Source organism: Salminus brasiliensis, chromosome 12 (genome assembly GCF_030463535.1).
Source record: "Salminus brasiliensis chromosome 12, fSalBra1.hap2, whole genome shotgun sequence".
Lineage (NCBI taxonomy): Eukaryota > Metazoa > Chordata > Actinopteri > Characiformes > Bryconidae > Salminus > Salminus brasiliensis.
The window spans coordinates 4,025,623-4,051,477 of NC_132889.1; the positions used below are offsets into that span (position 1 = coordinate 4,025,623).

Sequence of the window (25,855 nt, forward strand, 5' to 3'; positions counted from 1 at the left end):
AAAGTTTCGGCACTCGACATTTGTATCCGAAATAGTTACAAATACGCTGCCTGACGTCTGAAACATCGTTTTAGTATAGTTTTGAGAGTATGATTTTTTAGAAAGTCAGGGAAGTTGCAGTTTTTGGTTGAGGGTAGACCTTAATACATCTGGTTTCATTCACCACCACCGTAAAAAAAAATTGTGGTCTTGGACCTTGCTGGGTATCTCGGCAGCCAGCAGAGAACATGGGCCTGGGTGTCTCGCAGAAGGTCCCTAAGCAGCTCCTAGCAGAGCTAATTGTATGTTTTACGCCGTAAAAGGAAAACCAGTGCGTTTTGTTCTGAGGTAAAATAACAGGGTGGTAAAAAGGGTGTTTTTTCCAGACCGAAGTCACACACTTACTACAAACCGGATTCCAAAAAAGTTGGGACACTAAACAAATTGTGAATAAAAACTGAATGCAATGATGTGGAGATGGCAAATGTCAATATTTTATTCGTAATAGAACAAAGATGACAGATCAAAAGTTAAAGGAGTAAATATAACATTTTAAAGGAGAAATATGTTGATTCAAAATTCCACGTTAACGTAACGTGCAAATTAATCATCTTACCAAGTTTGCCCTCAACTACCTCCCGTAGGTCTCTCTCTTTACAGAGCCCACTGACGCAGTAGCGTCGCTACTGTTCATCTTAGAGGCTAGTTTACACTTTATTTATGCTGGACGCTCGTCTTCCGTGGATCTTAAAGGATGGCGGGTCGAGCCGAGTCGTACTTGAAGCTGGAAGGGCTCTTGGTGCAGATCAGGGTTTTCACCATTGCCATCAAGTACGGAGGGGCTGACCGGTCCAGTCTTGGCTTTGTAGGCCGGTGTCAGGGTACCGAACTTAGGGCTTAGCTCATCCGGCCCAGTGACTGATCATTCATTTATCTCTTAAAAAGTCGGTGAAGCTTTTCCTCTATTAAAGCTTCTGAGTTCGAGGTATTAAGAAAAAAATGACCTTGGCCTTTTTGGACGGTTTATTAGGCACACTTTTAGCTATTTGTTCTCCCGTCCAAAAATTCAAGGACATGCTAGCTTGCATTTTAACTTGGGAATAATCATCGGAATCAACCACAGAATATGGTTGTGATTAAAAACTTAACCATAACCTTTTTCGGACAATTTATTAGGCACACCACACTTTTGGCTATTTGTTCTCCCGTCCAAAAATTCAAGGACATGCTAGCTTGCATTTTAACTTGGGAATAATCATCGGAATCAACCACAGAATATTGTTGTGATTAACGCCATTAAACGTTTTAACAGATTGACAACGTCTTATGCATTCTGTGGCTAATCCTGAAACACACACAGACAGGTCAGTTTGTTTCTTTAGAAAAGTACTTTATTCTGTAACCATAAAAAAAAAGAGAGAAATAGTGCAACTCAGGAATGAAGTACCATAAAGAACCTTTAGTGTCTTTGCTGAGGACGTGGTTTTGCATAGGAGTCAGTGCATTATGGCTAAAGTAACTGTTAGTAGCAGCAATAAAAAGTGAAAGGAGGCAGTAAGTGGTTTACGGAGCTCTAATCCTAGAGTCTTGAAGCCGAAGATGATCGAAAACCCCGAGTGGGATGCAGTTGTTCCACATTCTGGAATAAAAGAGAGAGAGAGGAGAGCTGGGTTAGTCATCTCCCCGTGGTCGGGATTTAAAGCAGTCCTAAAACCTGGACAAAAGTATTGGGACAGCTGCTCATTTATTGTTTCTTCTGAAATCAAGGGTATTAAAAAGAGTGTATCGTGTTTTGTTGGAGTAACTGTCTCTACTGTCCAGGAAAGAAGGCTTTTTACTAGATTTTGGAGGAGCACTCACTGCTGTGAGGATTTGATTGCATTCAGCAGAAACAGCATTGTTGGTAAGGTCAGGATGTTGGATGATGATCACCACCCCATCTCATCCCCAACTCGTCCCAAAAGTATTGGATGGAGCACCATCCAGGGAACACAGTTCCACTGCTCCACAGATCCATCAGTGCAGACAGATGCACAGTATTATGTAAATGTTTGGGCAGCCTCTAGTCAAATAATGTGTTTTTGATTTTGTGAGTGTAAGGAAGTCAAATTTACTTGGTTTATTCTATTATTAAAGTGTGTCATAATTTACCCTCCTGTTACGTTCAACTGTAAGGAACAGAAATACTAATAGTAATGTCCCCAGGTCAATTTGACTCATGTTTAACCACTTATTGTAATAACTAATTATATTTTTCTCCATAAACTCCATGATATTATTATAATGTTTAGCTCAAATAATATGAATATGACCAATATTTGGTGAAATCAAAATGTTAATTCCTTACAGATCATGGTATACTGACAATTCAGAATTTCCAAAAAATGTATATAAAATACAATTAAAAACACAGCATAGTGTGTTATTAACATTTACAATGCTAACCTGGGAAAATGATAAATATTCTAGTCTGGGACATACAAGTCATGACATATTTTGGTTAAATTCACCAAAAAATAAAATAAAATAAAATAAAACTGCATAATGTGTTATAAACCAATATGGCTAACAATGCTAACTTGAGACAATGCTAAATATTTAAGTCTGGGACATACAAATTGGGACATATGTTGGTTAGATTCACCATAATAAATAAATAAATAAATAAATAAAACAAAACTGTATAATGTGTTATAAACCAATATGGCTAACAATGCTAACCTGGGACAATGCTTAATATTTAAGTCTAGGACATACACATCGGGACATGTGTTGGTTAGAATTGCCAAAAATATGAAAATTAGTTTAAATCAAATAAAATAGTATAAATAAAAACTGTCAAATTGGCCTCGGTTTTGGTGTAAATTATATATTGTGACTCTCTGAAGCCTTTGTTGTCACTGCTAGATGAAACTGACCGCAATAGTATTCATGTGATATACGTATATATATATATATATATATATATATATATATATATATATATATATATGTGAACATCTTTTAGCATACAAAATAAAAGCACATTAAATGAGTCATTTTACAATTACATGTTTATTACAGTTATTAAGCCCAACAGAAAATGTGCTTTAAAAATTAAATAAATATTTTAAAAAGATTTGACCAGCAGCAAAGTGAAGGGGGGGGGGGGTAAAATTTGAGCAATGTCTGTTGGATCTGCTAAATTCAGTAAATAAAAATAGAAATGATGAATAGAAATGTTTATATGTAAGTTTGTATCCTGTAGATGATTTGATGATTTATTTACATATTTCTACTTAGAAAGTCAATCAAAGGAGCGATTTGAGGATGTAATGAATAAAAGCAATCGTCCCGAAGGAGGCTGATTAGTTGCTGCTTAGTTTCTTTATATTCTAAACCGAGGATGATCTGGGTTATTCTATGATATCTCAGAAAAGGCCTTTAAACATTAGCATCATTTGTTAGCACAGAAGCTAAACTCTGCAGAGGTAAAAGAAATGGTGTGGAGTTTTATGGAGTTTTATAGACTTACTGAAGGGACTTCATGCTCGGGGAGCTTTTTAAGGCCGTGCTGAGCTTCTTAGCACCGACGTCCGTGAACTTGTTGTACTTGACGCTGCAGGTGCAGAAAAGAATACGTGCTTATTATTTCACACCATCCATACAACTGAGTCCTACTGCACATTCGACCTTACTGACTCTTAGCATAGCTTTAGCTACTGCCCACTGACGTCTATAAGTGGACGTCCATTAATGTCCATTAATGGCGCCTTTAGGCTCTGAAGACTCGGATTGGAACTGGATTGGGGTTCAAATAGCCGATATGCAAGCCATTCGGCCCCTTTCCCGATCCCCTGACTGGATCGGATCAGGAAAGTCATTCACAGAGTTGAGACTGGTGACAGTCCAAGCCCAGTGGATGTTAGCAACATTAGCCTAGCATCTCCCATTTTGAACTAAAGAAGCACACGTCAGATATCAGACATGTATTGACTGATCGACTGCATCCAAGGTCAGTGATCAATTATATTGATTCGATTTTTTCCAGAACAATTCCTTTGATGAATGGTTGATCAGAGAAGCTAGGCACTGGAGGGGAACTGTAACTATTTAGCTTCCTCAAGGACACGTTTGGAAATGGATAAAGCTAAAGCCACGCACTTTTACAAGGCTGCTGCTTTCAAAATATCATGACTGGCAGATGAGGTGTTCATGGTTCTCTCTCATGATTCTTCTTCTGTACTTTCACTTTCAGCAATGCCCTGTTTCAGGACATTCTCCCCATGTCTCCAACCGCGTACATTCTTTCCGTTTTAGTTTTAATGCCATAAATAAACCATAAAGAAACACTTCTCCTAAGTCTGGAGCTTCTGGGAAGCTTCACGCTCATGATTGGCTGAGTTGTGTCCCACAACTGGTCCCACCCTTCTTTCATACTGAATAACACATCTTAAGCAAGCAGCTGAATTCATCATCTTATGATTGTAAATGAGCAAAAATGATCCACCAATTAGCCATAACATTAAAACCACCAGCTTAGTATTGTGCAGGTCCTCCTCGTGCCACCAAAACAGCTATTAACTATCGAGGCATGACCTTCAGAAGACGTCTGAAGAAGTTAGCAGCAGATCCTTTAGGTCCTCCATGAGCATCCATGAGTCTTATGTGCCCATAACCCTGTCGTCGGTTCACTGCTTGATCTTCCTTGGGGCACTTCTGGTAAGTACTGACCACATCTTCAGGTTTTGGAGATGCTCTGACCCTCCAGACTGGATCTAGCCATCACTGTTTGGTTCTTGTCAAAGTGGCTCAGATCTCCTGCTTCCAGCACATCACCTCCAAGAACTCCAAGACTGTTCACCTGCTGCCTAACATGTAGATCCCACCCCATGACAGATGACACCACTTAAACCGTGCTGTTCACTTCACCTGGTTTTAATGTTATGGCTGATCGGGGGTGTATGTTTAAGAATGCTTCTGACTGATCAGGTGGACTTACTCCAGATCCAGCAGCGACTTCATGGCTGGTAAAACGGAGGCCAGGTTTTCAGCTCCATTGTCGGCTATCAGATTCCCATAGAGGCTGAGGGGGCGTGGCCACAGAGGGAATCATTAATGGCTTGGTCATGTCAGTCGTCCACTGACATTTACATTTACAATCAGACACTGATCAGATATGGTCACTTAAAAAAAGTCTTTACCTCAGACTTTGTAGTGAGGAGGCTGCAGCCAGGGCCTCGGCTAGTTTCTCCACCCCAGCATCTCCTATACAGTTTTGAGACAGACTGGATGGAGAGAGATGGATGGATGCAGGGTTACTCGAGTGTTCTTTCACTGCCTTCAGGTTGAGGAATATGTGCAGAAATGCGAACACAGATATTGCCACTCACTTCAGCATCTTCAGGGACGATAGCGACTGCAGGGCACCCGCCAGTTTCGTAGCTTCAGAGTCTCGGATCTTGTTGTTCTCCAGACTGGATGGAAGAAACCACAAAGCTGTTAAACGGGTTCGAGATTTGGAATGAAGCAGTGAAAGCTGGGACTGAAATTGAACACCCTTCACTGAAGTCCACTGCTTTATTTACTGCCAAACATTGATGTGAACAAGCTCCGGCTAAGGCTGATGTGGAACAGCACTTACTCTAGATGCTGGAGAGACTGAAGAGCAGGTAAGATCTCGGTGAGTTTGAGGAAAGCCTCGGGTCCGTTCTGCTGACCCAGCCTATAGCGTGGCAGAACACATATACAGTAAATACAAGGTTAATTTGGGCCGTGAATAGCTGATGAGGATCACATAGTCCAGTCAAATCCATTGACTTAATGTTGATGTTGTCCTAGAATGGACAACTGTGTTTATCTCGAGTTCGGGACATGCAGGTGATAAATCGCGAACCTCAAAGACCGCTGTTCCTCTTTCAAAAGAAAATCCAGGAGGACCAAAACAGGCCTGCATTATAATGGGCCAAGTCCAAACCCCCAAAACTGTTACATCATAGTCTTGACCCTCAAAAGGTGACAACAATCAAGTGGTCATACCAATGACCTTTGTTGTGTGATGACCATCAACCCCCCTCACTTCATCCCCCTCCTACTCCTTCTTAAACTCCCCTTCTTCACCCTCACCTTCATCCCCCACATACTGTACCCCTCCTTAAATTCCTCTTCTTCATCATCCTTTCCTCTCCCACAGTTCCCAATGTATATAAGGTCCTCTCGAAATATCCCTAACCAGACTGGATTGGTTCAGACTGGAATCCATCAGACTGGATTGGTTCAGACTGGATCGGATCAGACTAGGCTGGGTCGGACTAGCCTGGACCGGATATGGCCTGACTAGACCAGACTGACCGAGATCAACTAAGCTGTGCCCGTGTATGATTTTCTGTCTGCACGTGAATAAACTCCAACGCTGAAGATCCAGTCTCCTGACTCCTGAATCTGCCTCCTGTATGCCGGATTTCTAACAATTCCCAGTTTAAATAACAGGGTGGTAAATGTGGTAAAACATAGGCTTCCTAAAAAGCATACTTTTCACCCCAACCAAAATCATATACTTACTATTTATGGCCTAAATGCTCAGTAATCAGTAATCATTCTATGGCACCTTGTGAAACCTAAAGCCACAAAGGCAAAGACTGATCAAATCCCAGCAATGTTACCATTACCATCGTAGGGGCTGTTGGTGAGTAATCTGTGCAGGAACAGTGCAGGCTGTAGAATGGATGACTGGCTGTAATACTCACTCATACTCCAGCTTGTGAAGATGCCTCACCGCAGGGATGCCGTCCTCTAGAGCCACCTCAGCATCACTGCAATGACAACAGTTATGTTATTAGGCAAGCTTTGCAGAACACTGGCAAATATCTACAGAGCCTAATGATGATATGTTGTCATTATCATATGCTGGTGTGGACCCTGCCTGAGTAGATGGTACGGGGAATGGGGGGCAGCTCAGTAGTCTTTTGGGCTGAAGTTCATGGTGGCTTGTGGAGGTTTTCTAAAGCCTGCCCCCCAGGCTTTAGATGAGTGATGAATCAAAAGGGAGGAGATGGGGTGGTGGTGGAGGTTGGAGGGTATGTAGGGCAATGGAGGAGGAGTTTGGCTTAATTGAGGTGTGGTCCATCTACCAATACTTCATTACCAATGCTAATATTAATGTTATTTATTAAAATCAATCCTAGTTTTTGATTAGATACACTCTTAAGTTGCACCCATTGCTGACACAGATGTGCAAATGCACATGCACAGCTTGTCTAGTCCTTGTAGAGAAATATTACCAATAGAAACCGACTAACATAAACCTATTGGCACCATGCTGCCTAATGCTCAGCGTGGGCTAGAGGGGTAAAAAGCCCCCCAGTATTGAGCTGTGGAGCAGTGGAAGAACTGTGTTCTCTGGAATGATGGATGGTGGAGCTCCATCCAGTACTTTTGGGATGAGCTGGAGATGAGATGGGGTGGTGATCATCATCCAACATCCTGACCTTACCAACGATGCTGTTGCCGTGAAATGCAATCACATCATCACACCAATGTTCCTCCAAAATCTAGTAAAACGTCTTTCCTGGACAGTTGACACTGTTACTCCAACAAAAGCAGGATAAAGCTTTTTTAATACCCTTGATTTCAGAAGAAACAATAAATTAGCAGGTGTCCCAATACTTTTGTCTATATTTTGTAGCTACAAAGACATGCATGGTTGGGCATGGACAGGTCAAATGGTGTAACAATGACCAGTTATAGGTACAGTAAGGTATGGTTAAGTATGGTTTACAGTTTACAGAGACTTAAACCTCACCACATTGGCAGCTTCTTCTCCCTGTGAATTTGAACGAGAAGGGCCAGGTTTTCTATGTGACACAGTTGCGAGGCCTTGAATGGGTCAATGGTGAATTTTTCGATGGCGTTTTTCAAGCTCAATTCATCTCCAGTGTGGTGCAAGTCCTCCCACAGGTCAATGGTATCCAATGTAGGTGCCCTATACACAGAAAAGGGAGCAAATGTTTTGTTTGTGAGTTTCAAACGCACAGCCATAACTTTAGTACCACCTGCCTAATACCGGGTAGGTCCTCTTTGTGTCTGACTATTGGAGGCATGGACTCCTCTAGACATATGAAGGTGTCCTGTGGTATCTGGAACAAAGACTAACGTCAGCAGCAGATCCTTTAAGTCCTGTAAGTTGTGAAGTGGGTGGGGCCTCCATTCCCATCATTGAGCCTTAGGTTCCCATGATCATGTCACCGGTTTAACGGTTGCCCTTTCTTCGACCACTTTTGGTAAGTACTGATCACTGCATAGCAAGAACACCAAATAAGACCTGCCTGACCATTTTGGAGATGTTCTGACCCTCCAGTCATCTAGCCATTACAATTTGGAGTCTCCAATTCTTATGCTTGCCCATTTGTCCTGCCCTAAGACATCCATCACTTTCAAGAACTGACTTTAGAACATTTGCTGCCTAATATATCCACCCCCTGACAGATGAGTTCACTGTAGATGAAGATAATTCATGTTTTTCACTTCACCTGTCTTCACCGGTACTAATGTTATGGCTGGTTGGTATATCAAGAAATGCTACTCCTTCTTCCAAACCAGAGCAGTTATTTCATTTATTATTGCATAGAACATAAAAAAAAAAAACAGGATTCCTCACCGGAACGAGGTGACGCAGCTCAGTGCCACCAGCTCTTTGAGACCACTAAGCGGAACACACGTATCCCGCAGGTCGATGGAGAACATCCGCTTCAGTCCCTTGGCATGCTGAAGGAGGTGGCAGACAACATAGACGTCTGCTGGTGTGAGCTGAGCCCCGCAAAATGACGGGTTCTCAGGAAGCTTCTTGACCAGGAGTTTGGCCAGCTTGACGTTATTGGCCTCGTACACGCAGTGGAAGAGTTCCAGTAGCCTGCTGGGAGTCAACTCGCCTGGTTTCAGGTTCTCCAGGTGAGCCTCCATCGTCTTTCTTTTGGCCTGAGTGTCGGTGGAGCTTTGAAGAACACCACAGTACTGAGCAGTGGCTTTCTGGTACAGTAGCCCCATAACAATCCTCTGGAGGACATCCTGCCATTCTCCATACACCTTTCTCTTCCGCTGGTGGAGCACCGTCTGAGCCACCAGCGCTTTATCGTTCACATCTTTGGACTGGACCAAATGCAGAGCACTTAGAAGGTTTTGCATGAAGAGATTGGCAAAGTAAGTGACCTGGTTGCTGCCGGACTCCTCGTGAGATGTATGGGATGCGAGTACCTCACAGCTGATCCCACAGCACATCAGCTCTTTGGAGAGCTCCTGACCTGGGTTCAAAAGGGAGCTGTACGTTTTGAAGCTCTCCCAGGCCACATTACACAGCTGCGAAATGTCCTGCTTGGAGCCCTGCTCTTCAGCCCTGAGCTGTAGATGCTGGTCGAGCACTTTTTGGCATAAATCTGTCAGAGTCGAAGGCAACGTGTACCCATCAGCGTCATGGTGCTCCAGCAAGAAGCATGTAAACCGACACAGTAAGGGATTGGAGCACAAGCTGAAGATGTACTTTTGGCTTTGGATTTTTCTCAGCACACTGTCTTGCTCTGAAGCATCTGCAAAATAGTTTGAGGCGTAGCGCTCTATGTCTTTGGGCGAGAAGCAGCAGAGCTCCAAAATGCTGTCCACTTTGCGCAGCAGCTGGTTCAGAACGTCTTTGGGCCTGGTGGCTATCAGCAGGGTGCAACCAGACAGAAGCTTTTTCTGGAACAGACCAGAAAACAGCTGCCTGACACTGTAGCTATTGTTACTGCCCAAGGTAGCGGAGGACTGGAGGAGGCCCTCAAGGTCTCCGATGTCCTCGAAACTGTCAAAGACGATGAGCACCTTATCCGGATTGCAGAGGATGTGTTTGAAAACAGATTCTGAATCTTCACAGTCGGGCGCTGAGCAAAGGCCAAACAGCAAACTCTTTAATCCGTAATTCGGACTTGTGAGGCTCAAAACCTTGCAGTTCAGCACAAAGACAAACTGGAACTGCGGGAGTTCGTCGGCGGACCAGTCCAGAGCCAAGCGTTGGATGAACGTGCTCTTCCCCATCCCAGCCTTTCCGAGGACAGTGATCAAACGTTTGGGCTTGGGTCCACAGCTCTGGAAGACGTGGCTCCTGTCCACCATGGCTTTCTTTCGTTCGGAATCACTGAGCACCACTAATTCCTTCTCCAGACACTTGTTCGCATTCTTGCCGGTCCGGATTACCAGCTTCCTCTGCACCAGTCGTGTTTCTATGTAGTGAGAGTCCATCTTCGTGCCTCCTTGCATAATGCTACAAGTTTCTCTGAGGTGAGACTTCAGCTTCTGAATGTAGTCCTCAACTTGTTCTGCAGGAAAAATAAGGTTTGCATTACTCACATGTTGGTTACATAGCCGTTCCTGGAAACATCAAGCGTAATGGCACATATAGCTCTAGATAAAGCAACATGGTCTCACTTGGAATCACTGGACTTGGCCCTTTCGTGCCTTGGGGCGTCGAGGGAGGGGAGTCATCCTGTGGTGTTTTGTCTGTTATGAGACCCAACAAAAGTGTGGTTAGGGATCAGGGACTCTCTGAAAACACTAAAACTTCTATAAAGTACCGAAGACGTATCTGAGCTTAAAAACACAGAGTTTACCTTTCGAGGGTGAGACCGGAAGCGGGGGTGATGGGGGCTGACTCCTGCTGGCACTGTCTGATAAGGAGCTCATAAGCTGGGTGGTCATGCTGAGTTCTAGAGGAGCCACAGCGCCATCAGCTGAAAGAGCCAGGATATGCGGTAAACAGTTAATACATTTATTAAACACAATTATTTCACTGTAATACACTATGCATACAGTGGCATACAAAAGTCTGTGCATCCCAAGAACAAGAACAAGATGACCTGATTTCCAAATTCTGTGCCACTGGCTTCAACTCAAGCCCAAAGCATGCTCTTTCATTCGTAATTCGGGCTTGTGAGGTTTAAAGCCATGCAGTTCAGCAAAAAACCCAAACTGGAAGTGTGAAAGTTGGCTGGCGGACCTGTCCAGAGCCATACGTTGGATGACCATCCCCAAAATTGCTTAATTTTTTTTTTGAATTGAGGACTCTTCTATTATGGTCATATTTGTGCAGGGGCTGCTGCACAGTAGAACAGTGCACCAACACTGCAAAGTTTGCTAGATCTTCCTGAAGATCTGAGGTCAAACATGGGGTTTTCTATGAGCAAGTCTTTTAGACCTCAACTTGACCTCTTGTCTTTCGGGGATCAATTCTCACATCTACTTGCAAATGTATATGCATGTATATGCATATTGGACTACAGATGGGCCAAAAAGTTCTTAGTTCTCATGTATTGGTCCCACATGAACCTCACCCTACTGTTATGACTTGCCTCCTCCCTGCAGCGATAACTGAAATTGTTCAGATATGACACAGCGAAATGCTCAGTGACTTACTCACCAGGTGAAAGAGGGACAATCTGATGCACCGGGCCTACAGGCTGTGGGGTGACTGTGGAGTAAAAGCACAGATGAAAGTTACAGCTAGCCATAACTGCCACAGTACAGTAATGAGAAACCTGAGAAAGGAACCTGACTCACCCAGGACATAGGTGGGCCTGACTATACTGTTAATCACAGGAGTAGAGAGATGATTAATGGTCTGTATGATCCGCAGTGCTGGCATGCCTACCAAGCAAAAACACACATACACACATATGGCATCAGACCATAGCCACAACTAACAGATCTAACAATTAATGTGTAAACAATGAGTCAGTCTGAGAGGGTTTTAGCAGTGTCTTATCACCAGAGGGCAGCAGAGAGACATGCAGGAGCTGGGGCAGCGGAGGTGTGCTCACATCGTTCTTGTGGGAAATGCTCCCGGCAGGGGGAATTTCAGGACTCGGTCGGGCTAAAGGGTGGGGAACAGAGGGGGTTACAACAGCTTTCACTTACGGTTTTACAAAAAGCCGCAAAGAGTTTGAGACTGTTTATGATCCAATCAGCAACAACACCCTGGGGCAGTGGTGGCTCGGTGACAGGGCAGTGGTGGCTCAGCTATTGATGACAGGGTTGTGGGTTCAATACCCGGGCTGGGCAAGCTGGTTGGGCGATGGTTACCCAGTTGCCTGATGGGTTCTTACGGTCACTGTGTGTGTGTTCACTGCACGGACGGGTTAAAGGGTCGCCTCCCTTCCTTCTTGACACCTCAGGAAGGCTCTGGAACGGTGAAGTCTGGCCTTTCCTGACCCACACTACCCTCCCAGCTCACTTCATGAGATTTCATAGCCTCACTATACCAACAGTACTCGCACCAAACAGCCCGTATCTCCCACCATACTACAGCTTCATACTCTGCTCCCCCCACCACACCTCAGCCCTTCTTATCCACAAACACTGACAAGATCTTTAAACCACTTCGGACAATTCCTTCATGGCCGATCTCAGCATGCCACAAAACCCCTCACGCCCACCTCTACTGCTCTAACATATGCCTGCCACCCTCGCAATATACAGTTGTTACATATATATTTCTCAAGGTCAGGGCTTTGTGATGGCCACCCCAAAACATTGACTTTGTTCTCCTTAAGCCTCTTTGTAACCAGTTTGGCAGTTTACTTCGGGTCATTGTCCAGTTGGAAGACCCATTTGCGCCCAAGCTTTAACTTCCTGGCTTCTATGTCTTGAGATGTTGCTTCAGTATTTCTACATAATGCTCTTTCCTCATGATGCCGTCTAGTGTGTGAAGTGCTCCAGTCCCTTCTGCATCAAAACAACCACACAACATGATGCTGCCACCCCCATGTTTCACAGTTAGGATGGTGTTCTCAGGCTTGCGAGCTTCCCTCTTTTTTCCTCCAAACGTAACGATGGTTATTATGGCCAAACAGTTTGATTTTAGTTCCGTCAGACCACAGGACATGTCTCCAAAAATGAAGGTCTTTGTCCCTGTGTGCATTTTGGAGTAATGGCTTCTTCCTGGCTGAGCGGCCTTTCAGCTCATGTGGATACAGTCCTCGTTTCACTGTGGATAATGACCCACTCTTACCAGCTTCAGCCAGCATCTCCCCAAGGTCTTTAGCTTCTGTTCTCGGGTTGATTTGGGCACATTTCAGACCAAAGCATGTCAGGTCACAGAACCCACAGTCTCCTTCCTGACCGGTATGATAGCTGGACACTGGGATGATCCAGACTTGTGCAAATCCCCAATTCTCTTCCTGGTCTCTCGGCTGATTTCTCTCGACCTTCCCATGATGATACACCAAGAAGCAGAGTGTTTTAGGTGTGCCTTCAAATCCATCCACAGGTGTGTCTCTAATGAACTCAGATGTGCCAATAAGCCTCACCAGAAGCATCCAAAGACATGGAATCATCATATGGGCTGTCCCAAATGGTTTAAAGGCACAGTAATCTCAGTGTATTTAAACTTTTGACTTTGAAGAAAGTAATAAAAATTGTTGTAAAGAATTTTCTCTCTCTTTATTCTGGCATTTAACAAATGGAAATAACTTGTGTGATCCTAATTGACCTAAAATGGGAAAGGTTTATTCTGTGCTGTGACCATCTGGACCAAATCATGGTCATTCCTGTTGATCTGTGGGTCACAGTGGGGTGTGTGAGCCCTCAGACGGTGCTACCAGTGTGGTCGGTGTTATTCTGAGCTGTATAATAAAAGTCCAGTCACGACTCGTAGCATCATTATCATAATTACGCCTACATCGTTTATATTATTACATATTGCGCAGGACCGAGTGCTTAATCACGTACCAGCGCAGTTGAGTTTACCTGATTTCCTGCGTTTATGGCTTGGCATTTTTCTCGATGCTCTTTCACCTGTTAACGAGAAGCACACACTGTCAGAACCCACACACTCTTCTTTGGGGGAATTCATGGAGCGGGTTATGGAACAGAGAAGCAGTGTTTGTTTTTTTACCTGGCCGTTTCCTCTTGGGCCTTTTGCCAGTTTCACTCTCGCCACTCGCCGGGACGGGACACTCGGCTTCTTCATCTAATGGAGGGTCAAGAGATGGAGCCACATGTTTTAGATGACATATATTTTATTTGTTACATGCACTATATGGACAAAAGTATTGGGACACCTGCTTCTTGAGTGGTTTTTTTTTTTTTTTTGAAAATTAAGAGTATTAAAAAGAGATCTTGCTTTCGTTGGAGTAACTGTCTCTGCTGTCCAGGGGAGAAGGCTTTCTGCAAGATTTTGGAGCAGCATTTGCTGTGAGCATTTGATTGCATTAAACGACACGAGTGTTGTAAGGCAGGTCAGAGTGTTGGATGGAGCTCCATCCATCATTCCAGGGAACACAATTCTTCCATTGCTCCACAGCTCAATGCTGCTGGGGTGCTTTATACCCCTCTAGCCCACACCTGGTATTATTAGGCAACATGGTGCCAAGAGGTCCATGTTTATCTGCTCCAGAGAGTCCTATTCTATTGGCAGGGCTTCTCTACAGGAACTAGACAACAGCTATCTCATCCTCCCCCACATCAACATACCAGACCCTCAGAACCAGGACAAGTTATCAAGCCCAGATTATTTACCACCCTGATCTGAGAAACAGGGATGTGCTTTCGGCTTCCCAGACAGGAGGGGAGAAACTATCCAAAACAACCAAGCTTTCTCTGGAACAGCAGCCGTGGTGTTGCATGGGTGTGTCGTTGGATTTACAGGATACTGTGGGAACTGTAGTGCTTCAGGAATATTGCTATCGTAACTGTAGTCTTGTTTGCCCCCCCATGGTGGCATGGATGAGGATGATGTGTCTGTGTTGTTGTTCTATAAGGAGAACCTTCTCTCTACGTACTGTAGTGTGTTATGGTGCTTCTGCTATAAGGGGAACCTTCTCTCTTCGTACTGTAGTGTGTTATGGTGCTTCTCCTATAAGGAGAACCTTCTCTCTACGTACTGTAGTGTGTTATGGTGCTTCTCCTATAAGGAGAACCTTCTCTCTACGTACTGTAGTGTGTTAATGGTGCTTCTCCTATAAGGAGAACCTTCTCTCTACATACTGTAGTGTGTTATGGTGCTTCTCCTATAAGGAGAACCTTCTCTCTACTTACTGTAGTGTGTTATGGTGCTTCTCCTATAAGAAGAACCTTCTCTCTACTTACTGTAGTGTGTTATGGTGCTTCTCCTATAAGAAGAACCTTCTCTCTACTTACTGTAGTGTGTTTTGGTGCTTCTCCTATAAGGAGAACCTTCTCTCTATGCACTGTAGTGTGTTATGGTGCTTCTCCTATAAGGAGAACCTTCTCTCTACTTACTGTAGTGTGTTATGGTGCTTCTCCTATAAGGAGAACCTTCTCTCTACGTACTGTAGTGTGTTATGGTGCTTCTCCTATAAGGAGAACCTTCTCTCTACTTACTGTAGTGTGTTATGGTGCTTCTCCTATAAGAAGAACCTTCTCTCTACGTACTGTAGTGTGTTATGGTGCTTCTCCTATAAGGAGAACCTTCTCTCTACATACTGTAGAGTGTTATGGTGCTTCTCCTATAAGGAGAACCTTCTCTCTACTTACTGTAGTGTGTTATGGTGCTTCTCCTATAAGGAGAACCTTCTCTCTACTTACTGTAGTGTGTTTTGGTGCTTCTCCTATAAGAAGAACCTTCTCTCTACTTACTGTAGTGTGTTTTGGTGCTTCTCCTATAAGGAGAACCTTCTCTCTACTTACTGTAGTGTGTTATGGTGCTTCTCCTATAAGAAGAACCTTCTCTCTACTTACTGTAGTGTGTTATAGGGCACTCAGAGTTATATATATACTCTTTAGAGCACAGTACTGTATACACACGCTTACAAACAGGAAGCCAAGACCCTTTGTCACTGCAAGATTTCGAGAGTAGCACGCCCCCTTACTCAAGAATAGGCACACACTTATTCACACATTTCAACGGCAACACATTTGTTTTCCTGTGAAGAACCTTTTTGGACTTTTAAAGAACAAGGTTCCAAAAAAAGACTTTGCCTAGAACTGTACATCAAAGCCAAGAACCATTAGGAACAATGAGGAACCTCTGCTTATAAGGGTATACTATACTACTCAATAATGGCTCATAATAACATGCTCATACACTATATTGACAAAAGTATTGGGACACCTGTTTATTCATTATTTCTTCTGAAATCAAGGGTATTAAAAAATAGCTCATCCTGCTTTTGTTGGAATATCTGGAAGAAGGCTTTCTACAAGATTTTGGAGAGCATTGCTGTGAGCATCAATAACACTGCAGCAATATTTATACCTTATACCCCTCTAGCCTGGCTTTGGCCATGGTTCATGTTGATCTGTTCCAGAGAGTCTATTCTATTGGCAATATTTTTTCTCTACAGGGACTAGACAAGCATGTGTGTGTGTGTGTGTGTGTGTGTGTGTGTGTGTGTGTGTGTGTGTGTGTTTGTGCATTTGCACATCCGTGTCAGCAATGGGTGCAAGGTATTAAGGTAGCTGAATGCATTCGTCAGATGTCAGAGGGTGTCCACATATAGTGTATGTAATAGAGAGTGTGTAGGATACCCGCTTACCCGGGGTATCGCAGTCCTCCTTCAGGTACGCATACAAAGCATCTGCAGCGAAACACAAAGACACAGGATCACTTTCAGGTGTTCTTACAGGTCAGATGGGTGAGAGAGTGAGAGAGTGTGAGAGAGAGAGAGAGAGAGAGAGAGAGAGTGCACTAACCTAGATTTTCAAACTCATGCAATTCAGTGCTGAACAAATCCTCAAGCAAGGAGTCTGTGCAAACAAGAAGAGAAGAGTTAAATCAATAATACTGATCAGTGGGGTACGCATCAGCAGAGCGGGCGAGGGTGGGCGGGTTGGTGGGGACCAGGTTACCATGGCAACGCTGACCACTTATAAGGGGTTGAGCAAAAACGTAAAAGTATGCAGAGAAACAGGCCTTGAGGGGAAGTGTGAGGACTGCCTCGAAGTCTTACTCATGTAAAAGTGAAAGTGTGGAGCCGAGAATACGATCCAGAGAAAGGGAAAAGCAGCAGCATGGCACTGCGGCACTCGCCCTCAGTTTTGGGTATGTGATGCCACCCGGCCCGACCTGCTGGAAGATTGCCCGCTGAGGTCCCCTCTACCTTCGTCAAACCAGCTACCACCTACCGGTCCAACCAGCAAGCCCCCCACCCACCACCACCCACAGCAGACCAGCGGCTCACCCACCTACCACTGCTACCTGTTTAATGACCATGTTCAAGCCATTTTTGACTATCTGTTATACCTGGTTTGGTGATTTTTATCAATAATCTATAAATAGTTCTGACCAGAGGAGGACGGGTCGGGTCCCCCTTGTGAGTCTTGGTTCCTCCCAAGGTTTCTTCCTCCAGCTCTGAAGGAGTTTCTCCTTGCCACTGTCGCCGTTGGGGCTCACTGGGGGTCTTTGATCCTTCATGTCTTATGTTATTTCTTATTTCTTCTTTGTCTCTGTCTTTTATTAATCACTAATTATGTAAAGCTGCTTTATGACGACAACAGTTGTAAAAAGCTCTACAAATAAAAATCTGACTAATCCCTGATACTACGCCTATATTCTACCTCCCTCCTGGCCTTCGCCTGCGCCTGGAAAATTACCCTGCTGTAGACTTTGGATCCAACCCTAATCCACAACACCTGATCCAACTAATTACCGCCTTCAGACGTTCCGGATTGGGGCAGAAAGGGGTGTGTTGGATTTGGGTTGGAGCTGAGGCCTACAGAAGGTAGCTCTCCAGGAGATGGGTTGGAGAGCATTCTGCACATTGAGTACACACATTCAATTACAATAATACTTAAATATAAAGTAACTACATTACTGATACTGAATACTTCACACTTATGCAGATGTAATGCAGATGTTCCACCCCTGGTTAAGCTACTTACTCAATTTCACACCTGTGGCTAATGAGCGGAAAATTGCGTGCCCATCTGCATCATCAGTCGGGGTAAATCAGGGCATTGTCTGTCTTGATTGACGTGCTTTCATAGTGAGTACATAGTAATTTAACGTACATAGTCATTTTGGATGGAAGGCCTTTCTGCTTTAGTAAGGACCATACATTCATAGTTTCCTCTATTTTATTATTTTTTGCATATCTGTTCACACACTGAACAGTTTCAGATCCTCATATAACACAGAACATGAGGAAACACCTTTATCATATCATTTTCTCTCTCTATATATATATATATAGATATATAGAGATATAATTTAGAATTAATTTGAATTATTAATATTAATCATATATATGTATTTTTTAGAATAATTTTAATCAGTCATAACATTAGTAACCTTGCCTAGTGTGCTCTGATACCCCCAGTACCGCCACAACAGATCTGACCATTCGAAGCATGGACAAGACCTCAGTTTCAGATCCTCATACAACACAGAACATGAGGAAACACCTTTATATATATATATATATATATATATATATATATATATATATTTATACATTTATTGATTCATTTCAATATGCCATAACATAAGCACTGCCTGCCTGATATTGAGTAGGGCCCGACAGTGCCGCCACAACAGATCTGTCCAAGACCATTCAAGGCATGGACTCCACGAGACCTCTGAAGGCACAGAGACCTCAGTGTCTGGCATCCAGACCTTAGCAGCAGATCCTGGAGGTGGGGTCTCCATGCACTGCATCAATAAACCTTGAGATCCCATGATCCCGTCATCGGTTCACCGGTTGTCCTTTCTTAAACCACTTTTGGTAGATACTGACCCCTGCGTACCATTCAGTTTTGGAGATGCTCCGACCCTCCAGTCGTCTAGCTGTCAAATGACCCACTGTGCACTGTTAAAAGTAAAAGATCCTTGAGAAACTTGCAGCTTCTTTAGTTCAGGTTCTTCAGGTTCTCAGGAACCTCTTGAGGTGCTTTGAGGAACCTTGATCTTCTAAAAACCTTCTCTTGAAGGTTCCTTAAAGCACCTTAGGAGTTGTAAAGTGAAGAACCTGCAAAAGTTCCACAAGGATCTTATACTTTTAACAGTGCAGATGAAGATAATCAGTGTTTTTCACTTCACCGGTCAGTTGTGCTAATGTTATGGCCTTTTACCATGCTTCGTTGTTATTCTCAATTTTTACGCATATATATATATATATATATATATATATATAAAGTAGTATATTTATCTTGATTATGTGACGGACAGTCAATCGGCTAAGCTTTTCACTGAAAGTTGTCCCATGTATGACCATGTATGTTTGTGACCAATACCATTCATCCAACTTTGCACTGTGCTGAGTTGCACTGTACACTACTGCACCTTATTGCCAGGCCCATGCATGTTAGCTTGTGGCCAGTGTGCTATTCTGGGGTTAATACATAAGCTTGTTGGCTAGATGTTACACAAGTACGGTACTTTCCCACTGTCAAATCTTATTGATTAGTGATCAAATGAAAACACAATAATGATTCAACCATAAGGAACTAATAATAAACACACAACCCATTTCTTTTCAGCCACTCCTTATTTTGGCTGGACTGAATCCAATCACCATCATGTCGTGTCTAATCATAATCAATAATAACAGTCGTAGTAACAGGCAAAATGGCTTAACAAGATCAGTGTCTCCTACCTGGCATCAGCTCCAGGAGTTGTGGATCTGGGGTAATGGGCTCACTTTCTGTAGTTACATAATAACATGCACACACACACACACACACACACACAAAGAAAGAAAGAAATACAGTTTTAATAAAAGGATGCAACTCTATTACTGTTTCTATGGGCTTCTATCTCCAACGCGAAGTACAATACACAGTTAAACATCCACACACACTCTCACACACACTCTATTACTACACTAATAAAATATAAACAGGCACAAAGAGCAGCATTGCTGGAATAGGGCTTCTGCAGTGCAGGTGCACAAATGAAAACATCGAAATCCACTCAGCCAAAACCCACAGCGACATGAGCAAAGAAAATAAAGGCTCTGAAAGCTTTCGAATGTTTAAAAGTTTTAAAAAAAACCCTTTCACACCTTGTTAAAGGAGCATAAGCAAATACCTGAATCCTAAAAACTCCTAAAACTCCAAAATGTGTAATATTGATAATATCTGAACTTCACCTGAGTCAGAGAGCAGCTTCATCCTGCTTGTTAGAGCTTTTACTCCATAGTTTGATATTCCTCTTGAAGAAAAAAAAGGAGTGTTTGGGTAGCAGATGTCACGCAGAGTGCGCTGGTAGCAGCGTTTGGTGTGGTGCACGCCTGTGAGCTGAGCACTGCTTTTACTTTCACTCTGAAGGGGTTTTTGGTAACCTCTGGTAACAGACAGACAGACAGGCAGGCAGGCAGGGACACTGCTTGCAAAGTGGATCTCGTTAAGAGCGTCACGGATAAGGTGTAGACCTTCGAGGTGTAGACTCGTGGTATCCTGCTAACCAACACCTGTAAGTTGTGAGGTGTGTGTGTGGCCTCCATGAGCATCAGTGGGACTGTTGGGACAGCACACCCGGCATTATCAGGAGTATCCGGATATTATGTGGATCCACTTTGATCGGATTCTGTTTACGCTTGTGGTTAAAATGCGTCCCCGGTGAGACCAGAGGAGATCCGATCTTACCTTTCTGCAGTTTCTCATCGAAATCGACAGAACTGACGAAATCCGATCACACTTTTACACTTAATGAGGCCATGTGACCAGCATAAGCAGAACCCGGGCCAGCATAAGGATCTGAGACAATTTGAGGACCAGACCATCTTCAAAAACTTGGCAAACTTGTTTTGAAGTGTTCCCGGTGTGCAGTGGTCAGTACATACCAAAAGTGCTCCAATGAAGGACAAGCAGTGATCGGATTGGAGCACTTTTGGTAGGTACTGACCACCGCATACTGGGAACAGCCCACAAGACCTGTCCAGTTTTTAAAGATGGTCTGACCATCGGGATTCTGTCCTCCTTGTCAAAGTGTCTGGGCCTTTTTACTGTTTCCAACACATCAAGGGTGAAGGAGTGAGTAATAAAGAGTTCATTGTGAATTTGCTACACATAAAGACCTTAGCAACCACCTTAAATACCCTGTCAACAGCCAATAGTATCCACCTGAAATACCTTGGAAAGCACCTGAAACACCAAAAGCATGCAGCCTTGCAGCCACCTGGGATCCCATAGCAAGTACCCTTGCAAGCCACCTGGGACCCCATAGCAAGTACCCTTGCAGCCACCTGGGATCCTATAGCAAGTACCCTTGCAGCCACCTGGGATCCCATAGGAAGTACCCTTGCAGCCACCTGGGATCCTATAGCAAGTACCCTTGCAGCCACCTGGGATCCCATAGCAAGAACCCTTGCAGGAACCTGGGAACCCATAGCAAGTACCCTAGCAAGCCACCTGGGATCCCATAGCAAGAACCCTTGCAGCCACCTGAGATCCCATAGCAAGTACCCAGCACCTGCTTGGAAGTGGGAACCACTTAAGCTGCAGAACCATCCTGTGTGTCCTTCAGGTATATATATTATATATACATATTAAATTGCATTATGGGTAACACTACCACCCTTCCTGGATGGTACTGGGCTGGGCAAGCAAGCAAACGGTTCTATGTAGTACTAAAATAGGGTTCTCTGACTCGTAACAACAGTAGAACCCCATTAAGAAAACACACACCCGCCACGGTGGGCAGCCACCTTAGTGCCCAGGAGGCCACCCGGAGGTCAGGTGCCTTGCTGGAGGGCACAACAGCCATGCATGCTGAGGGAGGAGAAAGCACTGTTCCCTCACTCCTCCCAACCCATCCTCTTGCTGGTCCAGGGAATTGAACCAATGACCTTCCGGCTTCCAAGCACACTGCAAAGAACCGCTGAGGTCGTTGCTGTTCTGTGTAAAAATGTTGTGTTTAGTAAAGAACCTTTGAAGAACCGACTTTTCTGAAGAATCTAGAAGCTCACAGGTGAAGTAAGGCCTAGGCCTGATTACATCCATGACAGATCAGTGAATCCCCTAACGCAACAGGCTGTAGGCTGTTTAAGGGGTTAACAGGCCTGCACATCCACACACTAAGTGAAACTATGTCAGCATGCGGTTGTGTTTCTCTCTTTGAGAACGTGCCAGTTTTACCAGTCCTCCTATCAGCAGGAAGCACCTAAACCCACCACACAGCTTCTTATTTTAGTCAGGTTTCTACATGACACTCCTCCTCCTCTGTCTGACCACACCCCTCACTATTGTATCCAGGAAAAATAAAGAAAAAATCGCTCTCTTGGGAAAGCCGGGGGGTGTTTTTTTTTTGGTTTGTTTGCCTATCCTTGGCACACTGGCTCGCTTTTCTGTGCCAAACGTTATCTTGAGTCGACCTCAAAGCAAGCCACCTCTGTTAGTTTCTGTTAGGTGGTTATTAACTAGAACTCATAAACAAAGCACTGATTTACAGCCTCATCCCTAAAAGCTGGCTTGACATCAAGCTCAGGCTGTGAGATAACCTACAGAGGAATATTCGGTAATATGCAGGACACCCCATGGTTCTTGGTTCGGACATTTTTTCAACAGCTTTGATAGATAAAGGTGATGGAACGGCATCTCCCAAAACCCGAAAAAAGGAGATGCCAGTTGCCCTAATAGCTGCCCCCCCCCCTTCCCTATTGTACTGGTTTAACCGCTGTACCCACCCATTGTTCTGGTTTAAGGGACCTTAAAGACTATAAAAGATGCCCTCAGCCGATACATGAGTGAAGACCTTATGTAATGTAAAGGTTCTTTGCCAATTTGCCTCAGAACGTTCCCACTACAACCTCTAAACGAGAAAAACTACCCAACTTCCCATAATATCATTTTTAAGGGCAGGGCCCCCGCAGCATCTATCTCAGGAGAGTGTAGACTTCCTGTTGTGAGCATGTAAGAGATAGAGCAGAAACAGTGCCTGATTATGTAGGAATGGCTGGAAAAGTGGGTCCATGGTTTTGGCACTGAAACATAAACAGCCTTTCGGTCACATTCCACACTTGTGAATGGCAAATAAACATGAAGCTTTCTAGTGTGGAGCAACACAGGGAAATACGGCAGGAATGTGAACAAGAAAATGGGCCAATTTGGATATAGCTGTAGGTAATAAACTGTTATAATTCCATCTAATAAACAAATAGCTCATCCTGGATACAAGATGTGATGTCATTTTGGAAATTCCTGATTGGATCAAGATCATTGAGCCACTGGGTCAACCATGCTATGGCACCCCTAGAACAAAAAGGGTTAAGGCCCTTGCTCAATGGCCTAGCCACCATGTCAATCATGCGCCCCTGGACCATAGAGGGTTAAGGCCTTTCCTCAAGGGTCCAACAGTGGCATCTGATCGGACCCTGATGGGTCCATCATCTAGCCCACAAGAGTTTGCTCAGATCAGATCCCACACTTATATGTTCAACTGTTCCACATACAGCCGTGTAATGAATGCATACAGCTTGTCTAGTCCCCGTAGAGAAGAACTACCAGCAGAATAGGACTCTCTAGAGCAGATAAATATGAACCTGTTGGCACTATGCCTTACAACGCCAGGCCTGGGCTAGGGGGCTATAAAGTCACCCAGCATTGAGCTGTGAAGCAGTGGAAATGTGGCTTCTCTGGAATGATGGCAGTGCTCAATCCAATACTTTTGGGATGAGTTGGGGATGAGGTGGGCTGGTGATCATCCAAAAAAAGCCAGCAATTTTCCCAAGTACAGGCCACATCCCCACATTCCCAAACAAAGGACACAGGAAAGCCTAACATACCGATAATGTCTTCCTGGGGATCTTCCACACTCCCAAGCGCAGAGTAGAGGATTTCCTTGCTGACGTCCCAAGTCTGCCAAACAGGCAAAGCGAGTCTTCTGGCCAAGTCTTCCACATCCGTCAGATTATTCAGATCAGAGTCTGTGCACTGGAACAGGGACTGGTAATACTCCGCCGAAAACACCTCGGCTTCCAGAAGCTGAGCGAGGAATACGGGCAGGAGGTCAGGGTGGGCCTCCTGGAGAACCTTTCTCACCTCAGATAGGACCTCCTGGAAAGCTATCATGACTGCAGGCCACAAATATCCTCACAGGTCCATGGAGAAACCCCTCAGTAAAGCACTTCACACCTCGCAGCCTGAGCCACTAGGCTGTGTTATAGATATGCCGCATTTCGCCTCGTCTTGGTAGGAACGCAGACGGTTTCACATGTGCTTTTCCCAAATCGAGCTGATGCTGTGTAGATGAATCTGACGGGCTTGATTCCATCTCACTTCACTTTTTCTACAAGGAATTCAAGCAGAAGAGAAGTGGGCGGTTTGAGTCCAGCACGAGCTGATCAGACAGCCCCTGTTAATGTAACTGTATCCAAGAGGCAATCAAAAACAATGACCAGGTCCTACATCACAGCACAGCAACACTGAAGGTGGAACATGAGGAACTACCTGTATTTGAGCTAAAAACACAATGATCAACACCCTTTTAGCGCTGCCACAGAGGAACCATTTGTGTAAAAGAGATACAGTAAATGGACAAAAGTATTGGGACACCTGTTCTTTAATTCCAGTCCAGGGAAGAAGGCTTTCTACTAGATTTTGGAGGATTAGTGAATTAGTGAGGTAAGGATGTTGGATGATCACCACCCCAACCTTACCTCCAACTTGGGGAAACGCTTCACAAAAGTGAACAGCTCTTCTACAGCTTAATGCTTGGCATGGTGCCAATGGGTCAGACAGGGGCCCAACAGTGGCATTTTAGCAGACACAGGTACCAAACCCACAACCCTGTGATCAACACCACAGCCACCAGGTCAATTATACAAGGATTAAGGCCTTTCCTCAAGGGCCCAACAGTGGCAACTTATGGGACGTGGGTCCCACATCAAACCCACAACCTAATGACTGATGACGCAGAGCTCTAACCATGGAGCCACTGGGTCAACCATGCTATGGCACCCCTAGAACAAAAAGGGTTAAGGCCCTTGCTCAATGGCCCAGCTACCATGTCAATCATGTGCCTCTGGACCATAGAGGGTTAAGGGCTTTCCTCAAGGGCCCAACAGTGGCATCTGATCAGACCCTGATGGGTCCCACATCCAACCCACAAAATCAGGCTGGCATGGTGCCAATGGGTGTTTATGTTTACCTGTTCTAGAGAGTCCTATTCTACTGGCTGTACTTCTCTACAGGGACTAGACTGTACGTCTAAGCTGTGTGTGTCAGCAAGGGGTGTCTGCAAACTTTTGAGCATGTAGTGTATATGTGTGAAGAACCATTTAAAGGATGGAGCTATAAAACATGATGGTGAGTCATGTGCTCTTTCAGGTCCAGGCAAGAGTCAAGTCCCCTTAAACATTTATTTTTACCATTTACTTCATAATTACGTCACCCTTTATGGTAAATCAAACAGCAAAACTGCCCCCAGATACAGATCTTTCTGAACTGCTGCTTAGGTGAACTGATAGGGGTATGAGGGAAGCCTCAAGTTTTAGAATACGACTGCTTATCGGAGACTGCTTATCGGAAAAGCAATGCCTCTGGATCCATTCCACTGCACGAAAAGGCCACACAGATAATCTCCCTTCAAAATGCTAAGCAGTCCAGAACTAGGCCTCATTCTCCTTACGTCCGTGGTGTCTGTCATGCTCCAGTCCTTCATTCTTCGGGGGAAATCTGACGTCAAAGCTACCACTCTGTAGAGTAAAAGGAGAAGCAAGCAGCACATCCGATTCTCAGGAAAATGGGCTAAGCTCTTACTGCAACCTTAACAGTGCTGGATAAAAAGAACTGAGTATTTTTTAAAATATTTTTATTAAGTAAAGCTTGTATTTCTACATTTAAATGAGCTCAACAAGAGTCCTACATAAGTGAGCCCAGAGGGTTTGTGTGAAATGCTCTGTTTTTATATTCATGGTTTTATAACCCCAATGGTGGTGAATGAATCCAGACGTCGGAAAAAAAGCTCCAGCTTAAAAGT

At 44.2% G+C, this 25,855-nt stretch overlaps 1 protein-coding gene across 3 annotated transcripts; it reads right to left on the minus strand.

Annotated features, from left to right (window-relative positions):
- Window positions 1–451: 451 nt before the first annotated feature.
- Window positions 452–24,116, minus strand: ciita (class II, major histocompatibility complex, transactivator). 3 transcript variants are annotated; one of them, XM_072694415.1, is made up of 20 exons: window positions 23,661–24,116; window positions 19,533–19,580; window positions 16,633–16,686; window positions 16,476–16,517; window positions 13,874–13,948; window positions 13,726–13,773; window positions 11,747–11,851; window positions 11,539–11,625; window positions 11,399–11,449; window positions 10,593–10,712; window positions 10,411–10,482; window positions 8,615–10,301; window positions 7,760–7,939; window positions 6,705–6,770; window positions 5,603–5,683; window positions 5,352–5,435; window positions 5,163–5,246; window positions 4,961–5,044; window positions 3,494–3,577; window positions 452–1,618 (listed from the first exon to the last, which is right to left on the minus strand). In XM_072694415.1, exons 1-20 carry the CDS (start codon window positions 23,944–23,946, stop codon window positions 1,543–1,545), a joined length of 3,414 nt encoding a protein of 1,137 aa, XP_072550516.1. In that variant the 5' UTR covers window positions 23,947–24,116; the 3' UTR covers window positions 452–1,542. The 3 variants fall into 3 exon arrangements, with proteins under 3 accessions (XP_072550516.1, XP_072550517.1, XP_072550518.1); XM_072694416.1 differs by lacking the exon at window positions 23,661–24,116 and adding an exon at window positions 20,028–20,546; XM_072694417.1 differs by lacking the exons at window positions 452–1,618; window positions 3,494–3,577; window positions 4,961–5,044; ... (2 more) ...; window positions 5,603–5,683; window positions 6,705–6,770 and adding an exon at window positions 6,995–7,580.
- Window positions 24,117–25,855: the final 1,739 nt, after the last annotated feature.

What these genes read in the sequence shown, in the direction of transcription:
- ciita (XM_072694415.1), bottom strand. Translation starts at nt 23,946, where the DNA reads ATGATAGCTTTCCAGGAGGTCCTATCTGAGGTGAGAAAGGTTCTCCAG. An exon ending in GCCAAGTCCAGTGATTCCAA is followed by an intron (nt 10,302 to 10,410) that starts GTGAGACCATGT and finishes TTTTTCCTGCAG; the next exon opens with AACAAGTTGAGGACTACATT. An exon ending in AAGTCGCTGCTGGATCTGGA is followed by an intron (nt 3,578 to 4,960) that starts GTAAGTCCACCT and finishes CTGCACCTGCAG; the next exon opens with CGTCAAGTACAACAAGTTCA.